The sequence below is a fragment of the Anomalospiza imberbis genome, chromosome 4 (genome assembly GCF_031753505.1).
Source record: "Anomalospiza imberbis isolate Cuckoo-Finch-1a 21T00152 chromosome 4, ASM3175350v1, whole genome shotgun sequence".
NCBI classification, from domain to species: domain Eukaryota; kingdom Metazoa; phylum Chordata; class Aves; order Passeriformes; family Viduidae; genus Anomalospiza; species Anomalospiza imberbis.
Genome location: NC_089684.1, coordinates 31,313,445 through 31,332,606, shown reverse-complemented (window position 1 = coordinate 31,332,606; position 19,162 = coordinate 31,313,445). Strand labels below are relative to the sequence as shown.

The window sequence follows — 19,162 nt, the reverse complement described above, 5'->3', positions numbered from 1 at the left end:
TAAATTTATTATTGGAAGCTATGGAAAGTAAAGGGAACAGGGTGGAATCTGAATAAAATGTAAACACTGCAAAAAAAAAGTATTTAAACCAAGACATTTGATATGACTTAGCAAAAAAGTAATTTAGTGAAACTAATCTGCTTCAGTGTCACTTTCTCCATTTAAAAATAATGATCATAATAATCTTTGAGGTTAAATACTAATAAAACTTGTTTTCATTATTTCTATTGAACTTTAAAAACTCCTAAGCCCTGAAAAACAGAATTGCAAAGTATGTACCATTCATCCCTGAGTTTTCTGCTCCCTTCTCTTTCTGCATTTAGATATTCTCCCATAGACATTGAAATATTTGTGAAACCTGAAATGGGAGCATCCCACTGGGTGTGGGTCTGCTCTCATCCAGAGCCTGGAGCCTTACACTGTGAGCTTCCAGAATGCATTTTGCATCTTGGGTAGCCTTTGCATATTGAAAGCACTTTGATGCTTTGCAAGCATGAAAGAAAGCTTGAATAATACTGTGAAGCAAGAATTACATTCTCTCTAAAATGGGAATGTTCAACATTGTTTGAAGTGTTGTCCTCCAGATTAAAATGGATCTATATCAAAAAGTGTTTATTTATATATAATCGAAAAAATCAGAAGGCGGCATGTGACAAATGCTGCTTTCATAAAATGTGTTAACCTAAAAAGATAAAGGGATTTTAATTGTAAACCAGAATTTTGCATGTTGGTTCATTTGAATATGAATGTAATACAGACAAGTTAGTGGAATTTTCATCTGGGACCCGTTTGGTTGTCATTTCTCTTCCCCTTGCTGGTCCACAGTACACCATTCCCAAAGCAGCTGTCATTTCAGCTGCCTGTGGGAAAACTCTCCTGTTTGCTGCTCAGGAGTGCTGGCACCAGAAAGGGAAGGGATTAGAGGGCAGCCAGGGAGCCAGAAAAGCCAGCATTATCCCTACCTTGTGAGGTGTCTCTGGGAGAACCCTTTAAGTAAGCCCTTTTTTTAGAACAGGTTTTATATCCCAGTGTGCTGGTGCTGCGATACGGAATCTGTGAACTGTCCTGCTGGGGGTTCTACAGTCTGCACTGCCCTCTAGGTTTCTGTAGGTGTATTTTGAGTGCTTGAGCTTTAAGGCAAGTTATATAGGTCCTCAGAGGACAAGACTACACATGCTCTAATGCTCACTGGATTACTACAGTTATGATTTTCTTTTCAGACAACACACATTTGTTTAAGTAATGTAAACAGAATAATGTATCATCCTCTAAGGTGCAGTACCTAAGACTAGCCTGGCAATCCTTCACCCAGAGAAGGGAAGATAAAATGCTGTCCTTTTGCACTGCAGTCAGCCCACCAATGCTACATCTCAGGTTGTGTGAAGCTCAACTTTCCTTTTCTCTCTTCCTTTCTCCTTTGTGTCCTCAAGTGCTCTACTTCTCAGGCATGGCTTCAGCCTGCCTTAGGCAACTTGGATTCCAGGTAAGATCTACTGGTGTATTGTCAAACTGGAGGAATGGTTAGAATACCCCATGATGAGCCAGCAATCATAAGATTGCAATATTCTTATGAACTGCCTACATACTTTTGCTAAAGCTCATTTTGCTAAACCACTTAAAGGTGGAATCTTTCTTAAAAAAAAAAAAACACCTTCTCTAAAGTAAATTCATATACGGTTTTACCCATTATCTTAAAAATACTCACTTTGATTATTGACTGATGATTGGTTTTGTTTGAGATGGATGTTAGAGAGTTATGGAACCACGAAATTTTATCTTAAATCCCTTCTGCAATTTTTTTTCTTGTTTTTTCAGCTGGCACATGAATTCAGGTTATTACATGTAAGAGCTGTCCCAGTGGCTTCTTTACAGTTCATTTTACCTCAGGAGTCCAAGGCGCTTCCACTGAATGAGAGATGTTTGCTGAGTGAGAGCCTTGTTTTATGTTTCTTCTGAACCCACCTCTCTTAAACACTTTTGTAACAATCTCTGTGGCAGACTTGTTATGTCAGCATGAGTAGTGCTGTCATAATTGAACATAGAAACTGAGCATAATACAAGTAGTTCAAGCAGTTCGACTGAAATGTAAGCATTTATCTTTTGAAAGATAATAGCATTTTTGGTTTTCGTTACCATTAACTGATGCTTCAAACAGTTTTTGTGTTCTCATTGTATTGTGAAATAACTGATGCAAAAGATGCTCTAGATTAAAATATACTATAATATACTCAAAGTTTATTTTACCTTTATGTTGTTTTAATCTACAGTGGAATATTTTCTGAAGCCCTCAAAAACGGTTTGCAATTTAGAATTAAATGTGCTTCCTGCTTCTAGTGGTGCTGCTGAGGCAAGTTACCTAACAGGCCTGTCACTTTTCTTGTGCAGTTGTTTCTGTGGCATTATTTTCATTGGCAAATATACGAGCTGATAGAAAAGGAAATCATTAGGTGCTCTCAGTATAGCTGAGGCATGGAGCTAGAGCAGGTCAGTCACGGCATTTTGCAGATTGTGACATTTTAAATTACCTGTACACTACTGGAAGCAATCTGTGACCTAATTAACATCTCACCTAATTAGAGTCAGGAATATATGTAGAGAATTCTAGGTAGTTTTGCACTGCCTTTATTTGTTAAATACCACATTATTCAAATTTGAGTCTCTAATTTCAGTATTGAAAACTTCAGGTTTGTGTGCTGTTTTCTTAAGTGGGAGTAACTTTTTTTTTTCTCCTTCAAGTAATCAATGCACTGCTGAATGAGTTCATTTTAATGCACTCAATCATGCCTCTAATGTTTGTAGCTTACGGGCGCAAGCATCAGTAATGCAGGAATGTTATATGGCTTTAGTTTGGGCCATTTCATAAAATATTCATGGAATCAAAAATGTGCATCAAAATAGCGGCTGGGAGAATTACATTTATGTGCCTGCTTTTATGGCAGCTTCACATTTAAACCCATTTGTGTTAATATCTAGTCAATCTTTCTACTTAAAAAAAAGGCAAAATAGTAGTCTCCATATATACCCCTTTTGGTTTGGTATCTATTTTGATATAAGAAATCTGTATTTTTGGATTGGGTTTTAAGAAGGAGATTTGTAAATTAACTTTTAGATTATCTCAAAACATTTGTCTTCCATATTTACAAAATTGCATTGAATTATTTTGCTTAAATGAATAGTATTAATTTGAAACAATTCAGTGAAAACTGTAGCACAAATCTGTCAGAATGTCTTTTATTCATATATAATTGTTTAAAACTGGTTTTCTACTCCCAGAATTATATTGTGACAATGTTAGCCTCCATATTTAAGATTAAGCTGCTGCTGATGGGATTTCCTTTGTTATGCCCTGAATTATATTAAACTATAAAAATTATAGAAGTGTAAAATTTTAGTAGTGGTAGTACATATGTTGTAAGAGTTACCATTCTGGTTTTTGATTCCTTTTATTAGAAGAGAAGAGAGACATCAGAGATTCTCCAACTCCATTTGGTATCCACTGAGATAAATTCTTCATGGCAGTGTGAAAATAAATATGCAATTGCTATTAATGTTGCCAACTGAAGATAGCTTTACTGCTTGTGTTACATTCTCCAAATAGATTTTTCAAACATGGATTTCCTAGAAACACCTTCTTGATTTTCTCTTTGAATTCCTAGACCTATAAAAATACATTTTTGCAAGCTGTTACAAGTGATTTCTTACTCTGTTGTTTTTTCTTCTCATTTTGCTTTTCTTGGTCTCTGGTTTTTTTCAGTTCATAATAAAAGTAATTTAAAAGTCTGCCTTGTCACTGCCTAAGTGAGATACAAATGCTCTTATTCTCAGAAATGTTCTGCAATTGGCTAATTGCTTTCTTTTAATGTTTTTTCAAGATTTTCAGATGGTGTTCTATGTATGTCTGCAGCCAAGTCTTGCAGCAGTTCAGTGTTTAAAAATTAGAATGCACTGTCCTGATCAGTTCCAGCTGAACTGATTCATGACAGGGACTAAACTCACCAGCCCCTTGAAAATACAATTTTCCCACAACATTTGAGTTTCACACAAGCATTATGTGTTAAATAAATAGGCTGATGTGTCATTTGCCAGTGGCAACAAAGGATTTCAGTTTATTTTCAAGGAAGAATGAATTCCAAAGTCTAAAACGTTTTACCTTCCATGAATTAGAGAAGTCTCCAAATAGCTCTTTTTATTTGAAAGTGTCTTCAGTAAGCAAATTCCCAGCCATGTAAGGGCTTTCATGTCAGGAATTCCATCTCTTCCTTGTTTAGGAAATGAGCAGGTATTTTGGCTTTCTGTGCATCACTTTCCTTTTGGTATTTCTGTGAGCAGATTGTTTTACATTTTACTGTGTAATCTTTCTTGCTAATTCAGTGAAGCCAAATGTAATATAGATCAATTTGAATATTATGAAAAAAATCATATTAATTTATCATTTTGAAGCTTAGTGTAGACTGATTGTTTCCAAAGAGGTTTCACTAAGATCTAGCATAAGTAGTGTTGGCTCACAGCTCCTAGGGTTAGGTCCTGAGAACTATGGGGGCATGGAATGTATGAGTTCCATTTCTAGTCTCACAACTTTCTCAAGGGGGTACTGCAAGAGGGGGAGCTTGGGTAGGAATCACCGCACCTGATAGTTCTAACAACTTGAACAGGAGTCCTTAAGATTGCAAGTTTTATTTATCTAAAGAATGTGTACTGTGAAGTTATCACGTTACAGTGTCAAGAGGAACTCAGATACTCTTCAGCTTCATGGTGATACCACTAGTTAGTTTGCTGATTCCTAGTCTTACTGAAAGTTTTTGCGTAACACATGAATCAAATTCTAGTAAAGGATCCATTACACATGTAGTTTATCCCAATGACTCAAATGTATGATAATACCCTTTCAAAAGAACAGTCTGTTTATTAATGAACTTCGGGGAGAATTCCAAGGAAGATTATATGAGCTTATGAGAAACCAAGTGAACAAAATGCTGGCTCTACCTATTAATGTTAAATTTTAATTCTACTTTAAATCATTTGTCACAAACCCAACATGAGCTGCTTCAGTATCTTAAATCTGCCTTTAGCAACTTGGATAACTGGAATTCTGTGCCCTAAGAAGTTAGCTGAACTGGATAGACAAAAAATCAAATCGGAAGCCTCTTGAGAATGGACAAGGGTTTTCATCTGGCTTTAGCAAATCTACATGTCTATTTTCTGTTACATCTACTGTCAGTGACTCTGTAAACAGCTTGTACTGGTTGTGATCATTTCCCTTTGCCTTTCTATTTGTGCAGTCTGATGTCAAGCGTGTGATATTTTGGAAAGAATGTATAGACCTTTTCCTGTTTTCCCCGTGTTTTGGGCCATCTCTCCAATACCCGTCCCTAGGTAGAATGGAATTGAATAAAGCCCACTGACTCCCCTTTAACCTGGCACTGCACTCTTCAGCACCTGTTGTCTCCTCTGGGATTCTTATATGAATTTTAGGCTATAGAGCCATAAAATTGTTTGTCTATGACACTCATTTAATTCATTGCATCTTTGAAAGAGGAGTTTCTTGTGCCTGTCAGTTTTAGTTGAACTCGTTTTAATCATCAGAGAAACTTAATTGGAAAATAAATTTAATTCTAATAAAGATGAGTTATGTTTTATATTGCAAAGTTGAAAGCATGGTTATAAAGGGGTAACATATGTAAAAGACAATTCTAAATTGAGTTAATAAGAGAAATCTGTCATAACTGTTCTGCTGCCTCTAGGTTGGCTAGAGGCCTGGGGAGATAACCTCATTTTCTCAAGGAATGCTTAAAGAAGATCATTCTCCAAGCTGTTCTCCTTTCCTTTCCTATGACTGGGAAACAACTTTTCTCCTTTCTGGTTCTTTTTGCAGTTTGAATTTAGCACTGTAAAAAAAGACTGCAAAACAGCAGTCGTTCCTTGTGAATCACATCTCAGAAGAGGTGCAAACTGGAAATATATAAATGAACCTATTTTATGGTTTTTTTCAGCTGTTAATAGAAATACAGTTGATATGTTGATGATCTATGGAACAAGATTCCTCCATCACACACAAACATATGAAGGCAGGGTCACATTCACCGTTCTCCCTGCTACAAGACAGTCTTTGCTGAACAAGATATTGTGATCAGAATGCTTTATTTACAATTATTTTTACTATAAATAGTCTTATCTTACCTGCTTCCCAGAAATACCCATTATGTGTGAGAAAAAGTGTTTCTGTTCTTTCCAAGAGCTTTGAATTTTCATTGTCCAGCAGGTATGGAAATCTCCTAGATTGAATTTTACCCACAGAAGTAAATCCAGCTGAAGGTAGAGAAAAAACTACTTGAATGTGAAAATTAATTGAATTCTATCTTCAAACTTTCCTTTGCCTTAAAGATGTTTGAGTGACTTACATTTGAAGACCTTGGAGTATATTACTTCAGGCTCAATAATTAATCTATCAGTGGTTAATGCTCTTACTAGATAAACTCACCAGACTTGGCCTTGCAATAACTGTTGAATTAATTACTTTGCATGATAATTCTTTTTTTCATTGATTATTTTGTTTGAATGAAGGTTTTTCATTTTTCCCCACAGTTCTGATACCTTTATCACCCACACTTCAAATCTTTCACCACAGGTTTTCATTATGGAAAAAGAAACCTGAGGAATGGTTTCAGTTGTGATTATTTATGCATAGATGTGATTTTGATGTATGAGAACCACAAAGGCTTTATGAATCTAGAATAATTTTATGTCACTAGAGGACACAAGAAAAAACGACGCTCCACAGCTTTGGTCACCATGAAGAGACTAATTTATTTTTTCTGACTCCAATCATTTATAGTTCTCAAAAGGTGCCAGTGGATTGGAAGGTGAACGTGCCACCTCTCCAACGACACTGGACAAACTACCAGTCTATCAAATTTCTCCGCCTCTATGAAAGAATGCAAAACAATAGGTTGTTTACAGAAAGTTGCATGAGAAAGTTCTCTACAAGAATGTAAATTCAGAAGGCTTTAGAAAATCCTAAGAAATCAGGGCGACAAATTTATTTTCTAGAAGATCCTGACTTTGCATCCCTTTAACATTGGAAATTTACAAAGGAAAGCTAATTAAAAATGTGATAAATTTAAATAAGAACATGACTGGTACTGTGAAATTTGACCATATTTTCCAGTGATCTGTGGATTGTGTATTGAAGAGTCTTGAAAAATCTGTGGAATGTTTGGCTGCAACTTACTTATAATGATAAAATTATTATAGGCTACAAACTTTAACAATTTTTGATGATGCACTGATTTTAATTATGAATGACGTTTTTCAGGTCATGTCACGGAAGCTGCTGAGCATTTTGAAACATTTTATCAGCTAACAGAGGGCTCATCCTGGAAGGATGAGACAGGCCGCACTTACACTTCACTGGCATGCCAGCATCTCTGGAGAATTTATACCTTGCTAGCAGACAAAATCCTGGAAAATAAAGAACACCAAGAGGCCATCAAAATGCTAATAAAAGCTTTGAAGATGGCAAAAGAAGGTAGGTGGAAAACAATACTTTCCCATTCCTTCATTCAATGATTTTGATCATGGGCTATGATTTTCCCAAGAGAAAAGTAGAAAGTGTCAGGGGTTTGAATGGGTGATTATTTCCTATGAAACTCAAAGACAAATGCTATCAATTTCACTATGTTATCAATAACACTTGCAGATCTCAGTGAAACAGAAATACCTTCTTGCTGACTACAAAGAAACTTTTAGGTTCCTCAAAGCTGTATCTCCAAAAAAACCTCGACAACCTTGTGGGAACAACAATACAAAACTGTAAACCCATAATCAGAAAGGGAAGTCACTGATGGAAGCTGAGGTCATTGATTTTGATTGGCTAGTCACTGTTGATTTGGGAGTTTTTAACTGATATCTGCTGGAAATGTTACCTTTTCACTCTACATAGTCACTTTATACTTTAAAAAACCCAGGTTTTTATCATAAGCAAACAAAAATTTTCTACCTAAATATACATGAATACTTTTAAATCTAAAGTAAAAAATTATAGAATCACAGAGCAGCAGAGGTAGGAAGAGAAACCTCTGGAACTCATAAGGTTGTCCTGAGTAGGCTGCTCAGGCTACATCCGGTCAGGTTTTAGTATTTCCACAAGTAGAGCCACCATAATCACTCTGGAAAGATTTACCACTGTTCAAACACCCTCACAATGAAGAAGGTTTTTGTTTAAATACATATTAATTCAATATTTATCAGCAGATGCATTAGGGTTTTTTTAAATTTAATAATGTATGCCAAGCATTTAATCTGTGACCCAGTCTTTGACTAGTAATTGGAATAGATAAACTGTCAAAAATGGCAAAAAATGAAAATATTTTCCAAATTTAAAAGTAAGTTCTGCAGCAAATAACATTGTGACTATATAGGTCATAATACAAGCTTGTAGTGTTTTCTACAGCAATTGTCTATAATATATGCTTAAATTACAGCTACAGTTAAACTCTTAATATTAGGTGTAGTAACTAGAAGGACTGCTGTGAAATTACATATGAATGTCTTCTTAATGCTAGTGGAAACTGCTGGATATTAAGTGATTGTCAAAATGGATCTTATGTCTTTCCAAAATTTATTTTGACCAGGCAGGTGTTCTGGTTCCCTTTTTTCAAATTTCAAATCAATCACTTTTACAGCTTCCTGAGGCATGTAGCACATATCACTATGCACAATATATGAGATGTTGTTCTCTTTAAATTTAAGCTTTAGGAACTTCTTTCTGAGGAGTTCTCTAGTCCTCATTCCAGAGCCATACTGGCTACTGGATGTTATCTGTAATGTCCATTCTGTCCTTCTGGACCATCATATGTGTTTATACACTTTAGGAATTAGGATTAGAAATTACCTGCTTCAGACTGTCAAACCCTCTTAAGCAAGGAAGAGGGTTCTTTAAGTCCCTAGCAACTTTTAACTTACTATTCTTCTGTGAAACTGTATTTCTGTATCCTTTTCTCTTATTATGCCTTTTAAGGGATATTGAATATTAAAAAAGACCATTAGGTTTTTGAGTTACAGGCTTTTAATAATTGTGAATAACATATTATAGATAGAGCACTGCTATGGCCTTACCAATTATCATTCAGAGAGTTTCAGAACTAGGTGTAGGCTTCTGTGTGTTTGGACAGAAAATTCTACAACTGTAAGCAGACAATCTCCCTTTTCATTGCAACTGTATTTATTTATGCATTTTGCAAAATACCTTGATATGTATTTATTCTTCAGGTTGATTTTTCACTATTTATTGTGCTGGAGCAGATGAATATTGAGCAACAGAAAAATTGGATTTTTGGCTATTTTTAATATAATTTCATCTACAGGTTTTTTATGGCTACTCATGTTCTGGAGGGAAATTTTTGAATATAATGTGATAATTTAGGAACTACATAATTAGTTTATATTTATTTTAGTATCAAATAGATTCTTTTCTCTTGAAGGAGCCATGCAAAAGAGCCAGCAAGCAGTGTTTGTTAGACTAGTATCAGTGAAATAAAACCTGGCATGGAAAGGTGGGATGCACCTCAGCAACAGCCTGTCCAGAATTTTCTTTAAGTACTGCTTGCAAGTATAAGTTATCCATTTTTTTAGCTATTTTACCCTACAGTAGCTAGTAAAACAGACAGGAAAATAAGAAAGGTCAAAGTAGTCAACTGGTGGTTCTCTTTTGGTTTTTCCCCAAGATTCACATTAGCAAAATGTGTGGGTTGAGATACATTTTGTGTTTATATAGTAAGGTTTATTACCTATTTATACCTACTTTTATTTTATATTGAGTATATATAGAGAGACTAGTATAATTTTCTATTGTGAAGACACTAGGACCATGATTAAACAATTAATGTCAGAGAACCTTGCACATGTTAACTTGATTGTACTTTATTACTGGAAGATATTTTCTCTGACTTTGCTGAACTTCCTTGGTGAACTCCATAGACTTTATTTTTAATTACTACTGTATGTTTTCAGAAAGAGCTACATGGTGGGGGTAAGGAAAGGGAAAAATTTACTGCAGTATTTTAACATTTGTATCTTATTTAAGAACCTGCAAGAACTGTCTATACCAATGTCTCTTTGTTCAGATCCTGCTGGTAACTCTACCTTTTACCCTTCCTTTAGGAGGTGATACAAAGATGCACGGAGAAGCAGCCTATTGCTTAAGTCTAGCATATCATTTTTCTGGAGAACATGAGACAGCATTAGCAGTAAGTTTATTCTTTGAGACTTGGAGATACTTGGCTCATGGACCTTTCATAACTTTATCTAGTTTTGTAGGCAGGGATCCATGTGGCTCAAGTATTTGTGGTTACAATAAATTCCAGAACTCATTGAGTCCAGGTTTTCCTGCTTGGATCTGTAGAAATAGTATAAATTGACAGTTCAGGTTATATGTGACTAGCCTTCCTTTTCTTGTATATATGTGAATATCAAACAGTCTCTATTTATTTAGGTTTTTAAATCACCAGTTTTGCAAATTAGTTTGATACAGTGTATTTGTGAGAAACAATGAAAAATATATCGGTTCACACACTGAGATTGTTAAAACATCAGTAATTTAGAAGAAATATTAATTGCTTTTGAAAAGCTGTAATGCTGATGCAATTCCTGCTGTGGATACTTGAGTTCAAACTCCTCTTCTGATGTTTCCCTTGAGCCTTAGTAATTCTAAGACAGTGGGAGCTCTGCATGTGGAATTCTAATCTAGAAGGAGGGTTTCCTGCTTCCTCATAGGTAGATAAGCAGCGACTTGATTCTTTTGTGCCAGTCATCAGTCACAGTCCTTCATGATCCTCTTAGAAATGTTCTGTGGAAAATAAATTTGAATATTTTGTTCATGATTATTGCAATTAATTTCTCTTTCTGTTTATTCTTGTAACTGCAGAATGACTCAGTATTCTATTAATGAACTTGTTTTATAGAGGTCATTCATTGTGGGTATTTGTTGTGATGGTTTTTGTTTTGTTTGTTTTTCTCAGAAGCAGACCAATAGAAGTCCCGGAATTAATTCAGCATGTGTATCAACATTACTTGCTTGGCTCTTGCAGTGCAGGAGGTGTTCTAGATTTCTGTCTGATTTCATTTTTGTTACGATTTTTTTAGAAGTTATTGACCACATTTATACATTATTCTTCAGTGCTAAAAGTCCTACCTTCTGCATAAATCAATTGAATGCTGGAAAGGGGGAGTCTGTTCTCAGTGAATTGCAGTTAAACCTGTAACTGAATGTAAAAATATTTCAAAACTAAAAAGCTCCAAATACTTTTATAAAATTGTATCTAATAGTTACAACAGCAATGAGAATATGATATTTGATCTTTTACAAGAAGGCAGTGTGATAGATTAGACCAGAATTTTTTGTACTTCAGTTTATCTGCAATTGTTTTTTGCCTGATAAGTATGCTGGCATTCTTACCTGAGCAACTTTTCTCAGACTCTCAGAAACTTAATTTAACTTTTCATTACACATAATATACATAATATACTGTGTGAATTCTGAAGAGCAGCAAGATAAACAAACATGCTAAATGGAGAAGCCTGCATCTTAATTTCTCCAGAATATATAAAGGATCAAACTACCCTTGAAAATGTCAAAAATATTAGTCTGAAACCCTGAATTTTTTAATGTACTGCTACTCATTTAAAATATGTAACCAATAGGTAGTACCTAATGTTTTCAGTCCTACAAAAACGCCTGACAGTTAAGGAAAGCAATGTGCAAGGGCAAGAAGGTCTCTGTAGTACAAAAACAAGTTATATATTATGTTAAAAGTATAAAATGTTATTTTAACAGTAATGGAAATACCAATACTTTTTAGTGGTAATAATACAGTGGCATTTTCTAATATAATGGCATTGCCAATAATATTACATGAAAATCTTTTAAAGTACTTTTGTTCAAAAAATACACTGTGTTCTCTGGGATGAAGAAAAAGGGGTACAGTTTTAGCTCCTTTTGTCCTTTGCAGTGAACAATATAGACAGCACTAAAATATCCATGGTTGAAAGTACTGTTGAGCAGAAGTTGTCTTCACTCTCTAGTTGGAAATCATTGCCTAAAATTTCCCCTTCTGTTCTCAGTTTAATGGTCTCTGTATCCAAGGGGAGCTCAGATGCTTACGGAGATGAAATCATTGCCTCCTGTTCCCAGGGGCCCACTGGTTATCATTACACATAACATGCTGACAATACTGCTAGAAGCCAGTTTGCCTCATGGTAATGTGTAGTTCATCACCAGCTTCTGTAGCATGCTAAAGAGGTCTTGCCACACAGCTTGGGACTATTCGGATGTAGACTCAGGGGTCTCAGCAGTTATTTCCCTGCTTTGCATCAGTTTTCATCTTCTTTATCCCTTTGTGCCATGGTCCACCTCAGGCAGTCTCCTTCTAGGGGAATCTGAAAGGAGCAGCTGTTACAGGCACCATTTCCTCCAATTGTTGCCACTTGGTTCCTTTTGCTGTTTAGCCTCCCTCCCCCAACATGCACACACAGGATCATGCATATGAACTTGTTTCTCTCTCATTCATGTCTTCTAGCAGGGCAGAGAAGCATATGTTCAAAATAGTCATTATCTGATGCAGTAATTAAAGACTTAAATGATTAAGCTGCAGCCTATTCTATAAAAAAATGCAGTCACTTTGTATCAAATGGGCTGGTTTTGTTAGAGAATTTTTTATTTGCTAGGGACTTGGTGTTTAACATGATTTGATTTGGTGTATAATCTGTATAAATAAGTTTAATTTGATTTGATATATATGATTGATTTCAGTGAAGCTACTCAGATGTAAAAATATAAGTGTGTGCAAGTTTAAAAGCCTGAGAACTAATTACATTCAATAACAGTGGGGTATGTTCATAATATTTTTCATATCGTCTGGTTTCTGATTTTATAATCAAGCCTAATGGTTTTACAACAAAATATTAATAGTTTGCATTATATAGATTTCATCTTAAACATTATTGATTTTCTCATGGAGAGTTCTCCATCTAGGCTCATTTTAAAGTACAAGTTACTTGTTTTGTCCTCAGACTCGTTATGCAAGCAGAGTATTAAGTGAAATATTTCTGTGCCATTAGAAATCTTGCATAAGGTATTACAATCTAATGCTTGATGTGGTTTTTTTTTTCCTTAGACTGAGCTTTCAAGAATTCTTTGAAGTATAGTATATAGTGGATATTTTCTCTTTCAATTACAGTTGCATCCCAAATCATTAAGAAAAATCCAGTCCAAACCTCCTGTTAGGGTTTTTCCTAAGTGTTCCTCTATTTTGGATACTGAATCCTGTGCTTCAGATATGTTACACATTTAAACAATAGAGGCAGTGTTCATGAGTACTGAGACTCATGCCAAACTAAATGTGGTAATTTATGACATAATGCTGTCTGCATGAATTGTCAGAATTACGATACACAAGCCACAGGCATAAAATTATCACAAAAATTTATGAACTTGCAAAGACATCTTCACGTTCAAAATGACCCTGTTACAGCAATCAGTGGTGATTGATGGCCATAAACTTAATTTCTGGAAAAGTCTGTGTCAAAACAACTGGGAATTTTGTCTCTTCTTATGCAGCTGGGGAGAATATGAGTGAAGTACTAATATTCTGAATTTGGTATGTACAGTATATTTTATCTAATTACATCTGCTATGTCTCATTGTATGGATTGTGCCCATATGGATGGATGGATGGGTGGGTTTGGTAAATCAAGGAGAATCTTAGCAAGTTAAAGTATTCCAAAAGGTAGAGTGAGTGCTATTCTCTTTTCTCTCAAATATTGAGTAAGGTTGTTAAGAAGAATGAGCATATGAAGTTAGAAGGCTGAACTTCAAGTCAGTGGTGTCTGAATAGACCACTGAGTTTGTGTTTAAGCTTTCATTACTGTTACCTCCAAAAAAAACCCTCTCCAATGGGACTCACAATGCACATCCAAAGATACTCTTCAGTGGAAATTATTTCAAAATTCCTTCTTTTAAATCAGATATATTGTCCTTTATTAATGGCTAAGTAATCTTTAGCCATTAGTAATGAATTGTAACATTTTCAGCTTAGCAAATGGCATCACATGCTTGGAAAAACATGGTAGTATACCAGTTTAAGAAGAAGTCTCATCATTCCTAGAGGCTCCACTTTCATTGAAGTGATTTTTAAACTGTTTTTAAAACTGTATTCTTATAGGAATTTAGTGGTTTTCATATCTGAGGAATAAAACCCCAAAACTTTGAGCCTTCTTAGAAGGTAGGCACTTCTGATTGATCTTGACTCTGACAATAGATTATGTACAAAGAAAGGAGTGGCCCAATTTTGAAACTGGTTAAATTTCATGTTCCTGAAGGGTCTCACTGCTGCTAGACACTGGTGAAGATAATACAAACAAAATTATGTGAGAGGATTAATATTGGGAGTGAACTTTGTCCTGACAAAATATACTGACTCAAATGCTGAGGGAATTAAGAAATTAAAAATTATTTGTGTTGACAATACTAAAGAAGACCTAGAACTTCAGGAAAGAGATTAATGTCTGATCATTCAACTAATTTTTTTATTGTTAATTTTGCACTTAATTCTTAAAGTGAAGGACAGTTCTAACTTTTTATTTGGACATGAAAGTTAATGGTCTCTTAGTGAAGGAAGGAGTTCTTTTGTTGGTTTAAGGTAAATAAGATTTTTCCTATATTAACCATTTTCTTGAAAACCTGCAGGGAAAAGGGTTCTGATTATGAGAAGCAGCAATGCTACTTTCCTTCAATACTTTTCTGTAGACCACACAGTTTTGCACCTTGGTGTTATGGTGTCCACTACAACTGCCTTGAAACATGGTGTCATTTTCCTTCTCAGTCTATGGTTCAGATTGCATTTTGCTCGGTTAATGGCAGGACAAAAACTCCCTTCAGTAGTGTGGATTTTTGTCAAGATAAATGTGCCACAAGAACATCCTCTGTAAGAAAACACTCTTAAATGCAGTCCTGCTGCAGATTTAAGTGGTCTAGTTATACAAAAATTATAGAGCAGAAGAAACAAAAAGTATTAAATACATTAAAAAATCTATTACCTGATGATAAGAAAAATAACAATTCCATGTTTTCCCACAGAAACAATGAATGTTCTAGCAAATTGTTGATATTGACCCTACTCTTCAGGAGTCTCATGTCCCATAAGAACAGCTACCAAAACACCATGAATGGCTGGATTTCCATCTCATCCATTGAAGCTTTCAATTTATTCATTCATACACCCCAGAGGAGTAGGACTGTTGCAGTGAGTTGAAAGGTTGAGTGCTCAATCCATTAGATAAATCTTTTTGGAATGTTAGAATTGTCTGACCAGTGGTGTTCTCAAAAATCTGAATACAAGTTGGTGACAAAAAGTTTAAAACCTCAGTTTTAAATAGGGCTATGCCTGGATGACATTGTTTTGTTTATTTCTACTTCTGAAACGTATGAAAGTTTCTTCATTTATATATATTTATACGATTATGTAGCCTTACTTAAAATATATATATTAAACATCTTGCATTTAGAAGTTCTGCTATTTAACATATCAAATGTGGTGTCCCAAACTTCAAAATCTTTTTTTGGTAATATTTTGACTCTACTTCAAAATTATAGATTGTAATATTTTATCATTATTTATTTATTTATTATTTTATTATTGTCTTACACACATGCAGACACTTAGACACACTTTCTGTATGAGTATGGAAAAGAACAGGAGGGGAGTGCAGTGCAACACTAGTTAGAGTATATTTACATTGTAATAGAGATTCTATGATCAAGAGAATTGTTTGTATAACTCTGAATTATTTATGAGAAATTGTTCCTAACTGTTATGCTTGAACTCAAAAAAAGCAAACTGCCCTTACTGGCGGTTTGCTCAGCTCTAATATCTTGAAAAGTTGAGGACAAAGCCATAAAAATTCCTTAAACTGCTCTACTAGAGAATAGGAATGTCTTTATATCTGGTTTTCACAAGGCATGGCGGGCAGAGCACTTGGCAGTAGTCATGGAGCCTCAGCTCAGGTCTCACCTTTTTGGTGTTGCTGCTGGGAGCTGGGATGGAACAGCCTCTGTGTGCTCTCTGCTGCTGTGCCCAGTGCAGGTGGCTCTTGTGCTTTCCCAGGCAGGCTGGCAGCCAGACTGGGGACACAGCTAGACAGGGTCTGCTTCTGGGAAAGAAGGTTACAGTTAGCTTGTCCTGACTGAGATTTCTGAAACTCCAGTAAGTAATAAAATATGCTTCTTTTTTTTTTTCTTCTTGTTCTCCATTTTTCCTTTTTTTTTTTTTAAGCACCTGCCAATGTAAAATTTCCCCTTATTTCATTACCACATTGGATTTCTAGCTTAGGTATGCTATACCTCAGAACCTAAATGCTGTACATAATTGAGGGAAAGGTATAGCTACAGCATGTCTAAATCCATAGTTTGTTATCTAATAACAGTAACATACAAGATCTTAGGAACTGCCAGCCCATTAGTGCACTTCCATTAGTGAAACTGCACATTCTGTACCCAGGGCTGTAGCAAATGGCTGAGGAACTGCAAGAGAAATTTTCTAATTTTGTTAGATAATCTACTTACAGAAGTCAGACTCTTAATGTGTTATGAGAAAGGAAACATTCGTACCCACACTGTAAAAGTTCAGGAATTTCAGTACTTAATCTGGGAGGTTTTGTTTTCCATTGTATAGTTAATTCTAATGAACAGATTATTAAAAAAATCTGTAAAGTAAGGCTTTTAAAATTAGATTAGTTTCTCAAATTGGTACAGTTCAAGCTACAGCAATTCACTTATTAAATATGTGTTTAAATTTCAGTTCAGTTATTCTCAGTGACTTTGCGGGGACAAGTCATATATTCAGGTATTAACAAATGCTTAACAACTTTGCTTGATCAGAACCATCGAAGGCTAAATTGGAGAGTAAGTCTTGATTCAGGCATTAGATCTTGAAGAATTTAAAATTTATCATTTGATAGATAAATATCCTGAGAAGTTAAAACACTGAGGCGTGTCTGTGTAAAACTGAGAGCTTGGTGCCTCCTTGGTAGAAGCAATTTGTTTTGCTGTTTTGCTTTCAGCTTATGTATTATTTCAGAGCTGATCAAAATAATTGGTAGCAAAGTGTGAAATAAATTGTACTTTGAAAGAAATCGATTTCACATTCCTTGGTGCTTTAAATGATTTTAGTAATATTAATATTTAAAATATTTCTGTCTGAAATCTTTTTATGACTGAATATACCAGTAAAGGTCCCCATTTCATTCAGCTGTTTTTCATACTAGTATATTACACAGCAAACATTGTAGAAATACTATATTTTAGCACTTAAATGGATGCAAAAGATCTCAAGTGTCTATTGGCATCTAAATGACTCAAGTTTTATTCAGTCAATAAGGACAGTCTGTTAATCCTTTTACTGCATTACATGGTTAAAACTTGAAGAATGTAAGGTTTTCAGCTGAATGAGATCCCTTCCTGAACTTCTATATTAGTTTGCAAAAAAGTACCCACTACATTATCTAATTTTAATTGATTTTATACTTTCCTAGTTTATCTCTGCAGTTTTTACCATTGTTATGCAAATTTAACTGTTTGTTTGTTTGTTTGCTTGCTTCCATGCTTTTATCTAGAAAAACTTGTGTAGTTAAAAATACCTGTTCAAGATATTAGTAACTATGAAGCAGAATATTTATAGGTGCTTTGTCTAAGAAGTAATAGGCATTTAAGCATGCCGGTATATATATTATGATACTATTGTCTTAGCAGGCTGCAGTGATCTGACAGCCAGGTACATTCATATAGACACAACAATCTGATAAAAGCAATCCAGACATCTGGATCACAGTCCTGCTATACAAAAACATTTCTTAACAATTCACATTATTGCACTTACCCCAATTTCCAGTCCTGTCCACCCTTTTCTCCTTGTTTCTTCCCCCTGCTCTGCCTTTGTCTTTTATGTACTTGGAGAATCTCACTTTTCCTTTACAAGTCACCTCCATCTGCTTATGTGTCAGAGTGGCCCTGATGCCACACATCACATAGAGGAATTCTCAAGATGAAGGGCTATATTCACATCACTACTTCTGTCTCAGCACTGTTTCATGCTTGTCACTGCTCAGCACTCAGCGCCACACTGCCTTGTTTTGTCAATAACCATTTATTTGTTGCTGGAATGGTAGCAACCATTACATCTGACCTCCCTGTTTCATCAATTATGAATAGATTATTGGATGTGAACATCTGCAAAAGCTTGCTGTTGAACTTACCTCCTGGCTGGGATTAGATAAAGTATTAAACTGTTGTTTATTGTCAGGCCAAAACTCTACTGGGAAGCCAGGGAATTCCAGGACTAGCAGACTCCCATCAGCAAGCACCAAAAATTGTTTAGTATTGCCACTGTTTCCCATAAGATCATAGCCATTTATTATTTACACTTATTACTAGTTGTTATAACATACTTGATAAAAGCTCTTGGCAGGCACAGTGTTTCCAGCTATTGTCACATCTGTCAGGATGGAAAAGATACATAAACTGTTTTTTCCTCTTATATTGCTGTTAAAGGGTAACAGATGAAGCTTCTTCAGTCCAGACTGTTAAGCCATGCTTTATTTTGAAGAAATATGTCAACAATGGCAGGCTTGGAAAACATTACATTCCTGTCCTAAATATAGATTGCAGTAACCTTTACTAGGGCAATGTCTTTTGCAGTGGATATTTCAAATTGTACAATAATAGTGAATGAAAATACTTGGATTTGATGTTTGCACAGTTTTTTGCTCTGAAGGACCTGGGTGACTTTTTGAATTTTTTTCAAATATGAATGAATAATAAAACCCTTTATTAGGTATAGGAAATAATAAAATTATTACTTCCTTCCTGCAAAGTTGTTGTTTAAAGAGTCAGACTTAAAATAATTTTTGGTGGTACAGAAGTCCAGAATTAAGGACAGTAAGGCAGAAACAAAAATTAACCTTTATTCAACCATCTGTACATTTCATCTCTTTTAGCTTTCTGTGCAGCAAAATGAAGCATACAGGGTGAACTCCTGACCTTGTGGAAGCCAATAGAAGTTTGAAATTGCTCTAGGGAAAGGAACCTTTTCAATTAGTTACTTGTATTTACATA

The 19,162-nt window shown here is 35.1% G+C and overlaps 1 protein-coding gene and 1 long non-coding RNA gene across 6 annotated transcripts in view; one reads left to right on the top strand and one right to left on the bottom strand.

Moving 5' to 3' along the window:
* The window catches only part of TTC29 (tetratricopeptide repeat domain 29), a 112,791-nt gene that overhangs the window by 36,566 nt on the left and 57,063 nt on the right, over positions 1-19,162 (top strand). For all 5 annotated transcript variants that reach the window (XM_068187803.1, XM_068187800.1, XM_068187801.1 and 2 more), the window contains 2 exons: positions 7,313-7,525; positions 10,159-10,244. In XM_068187803.1, coding sequence (XP_068043904.1) covers positions 7,313-7,525; positions 10,159-10,244 — 299 coding nt within the window. The remainder of the gene's footprint in view (positions 1-7,312; positions 7,526-10,158; positions 10,245-19,162) is intronic.
* Positions 11,647-18,320, bottom strand: LOC137472555 (uncharacterized). Its single transcript, XR_010998268.1, has 3 exons — positions 17,928-18,320; positions 16,065-16,203; positions 11,647-12,432 (listed from the first exon to the last, which is right to left on the bottom strand). It is a non-coding gene; the product is annotated as an uncharacterized lncRNA (long non-coding RNA).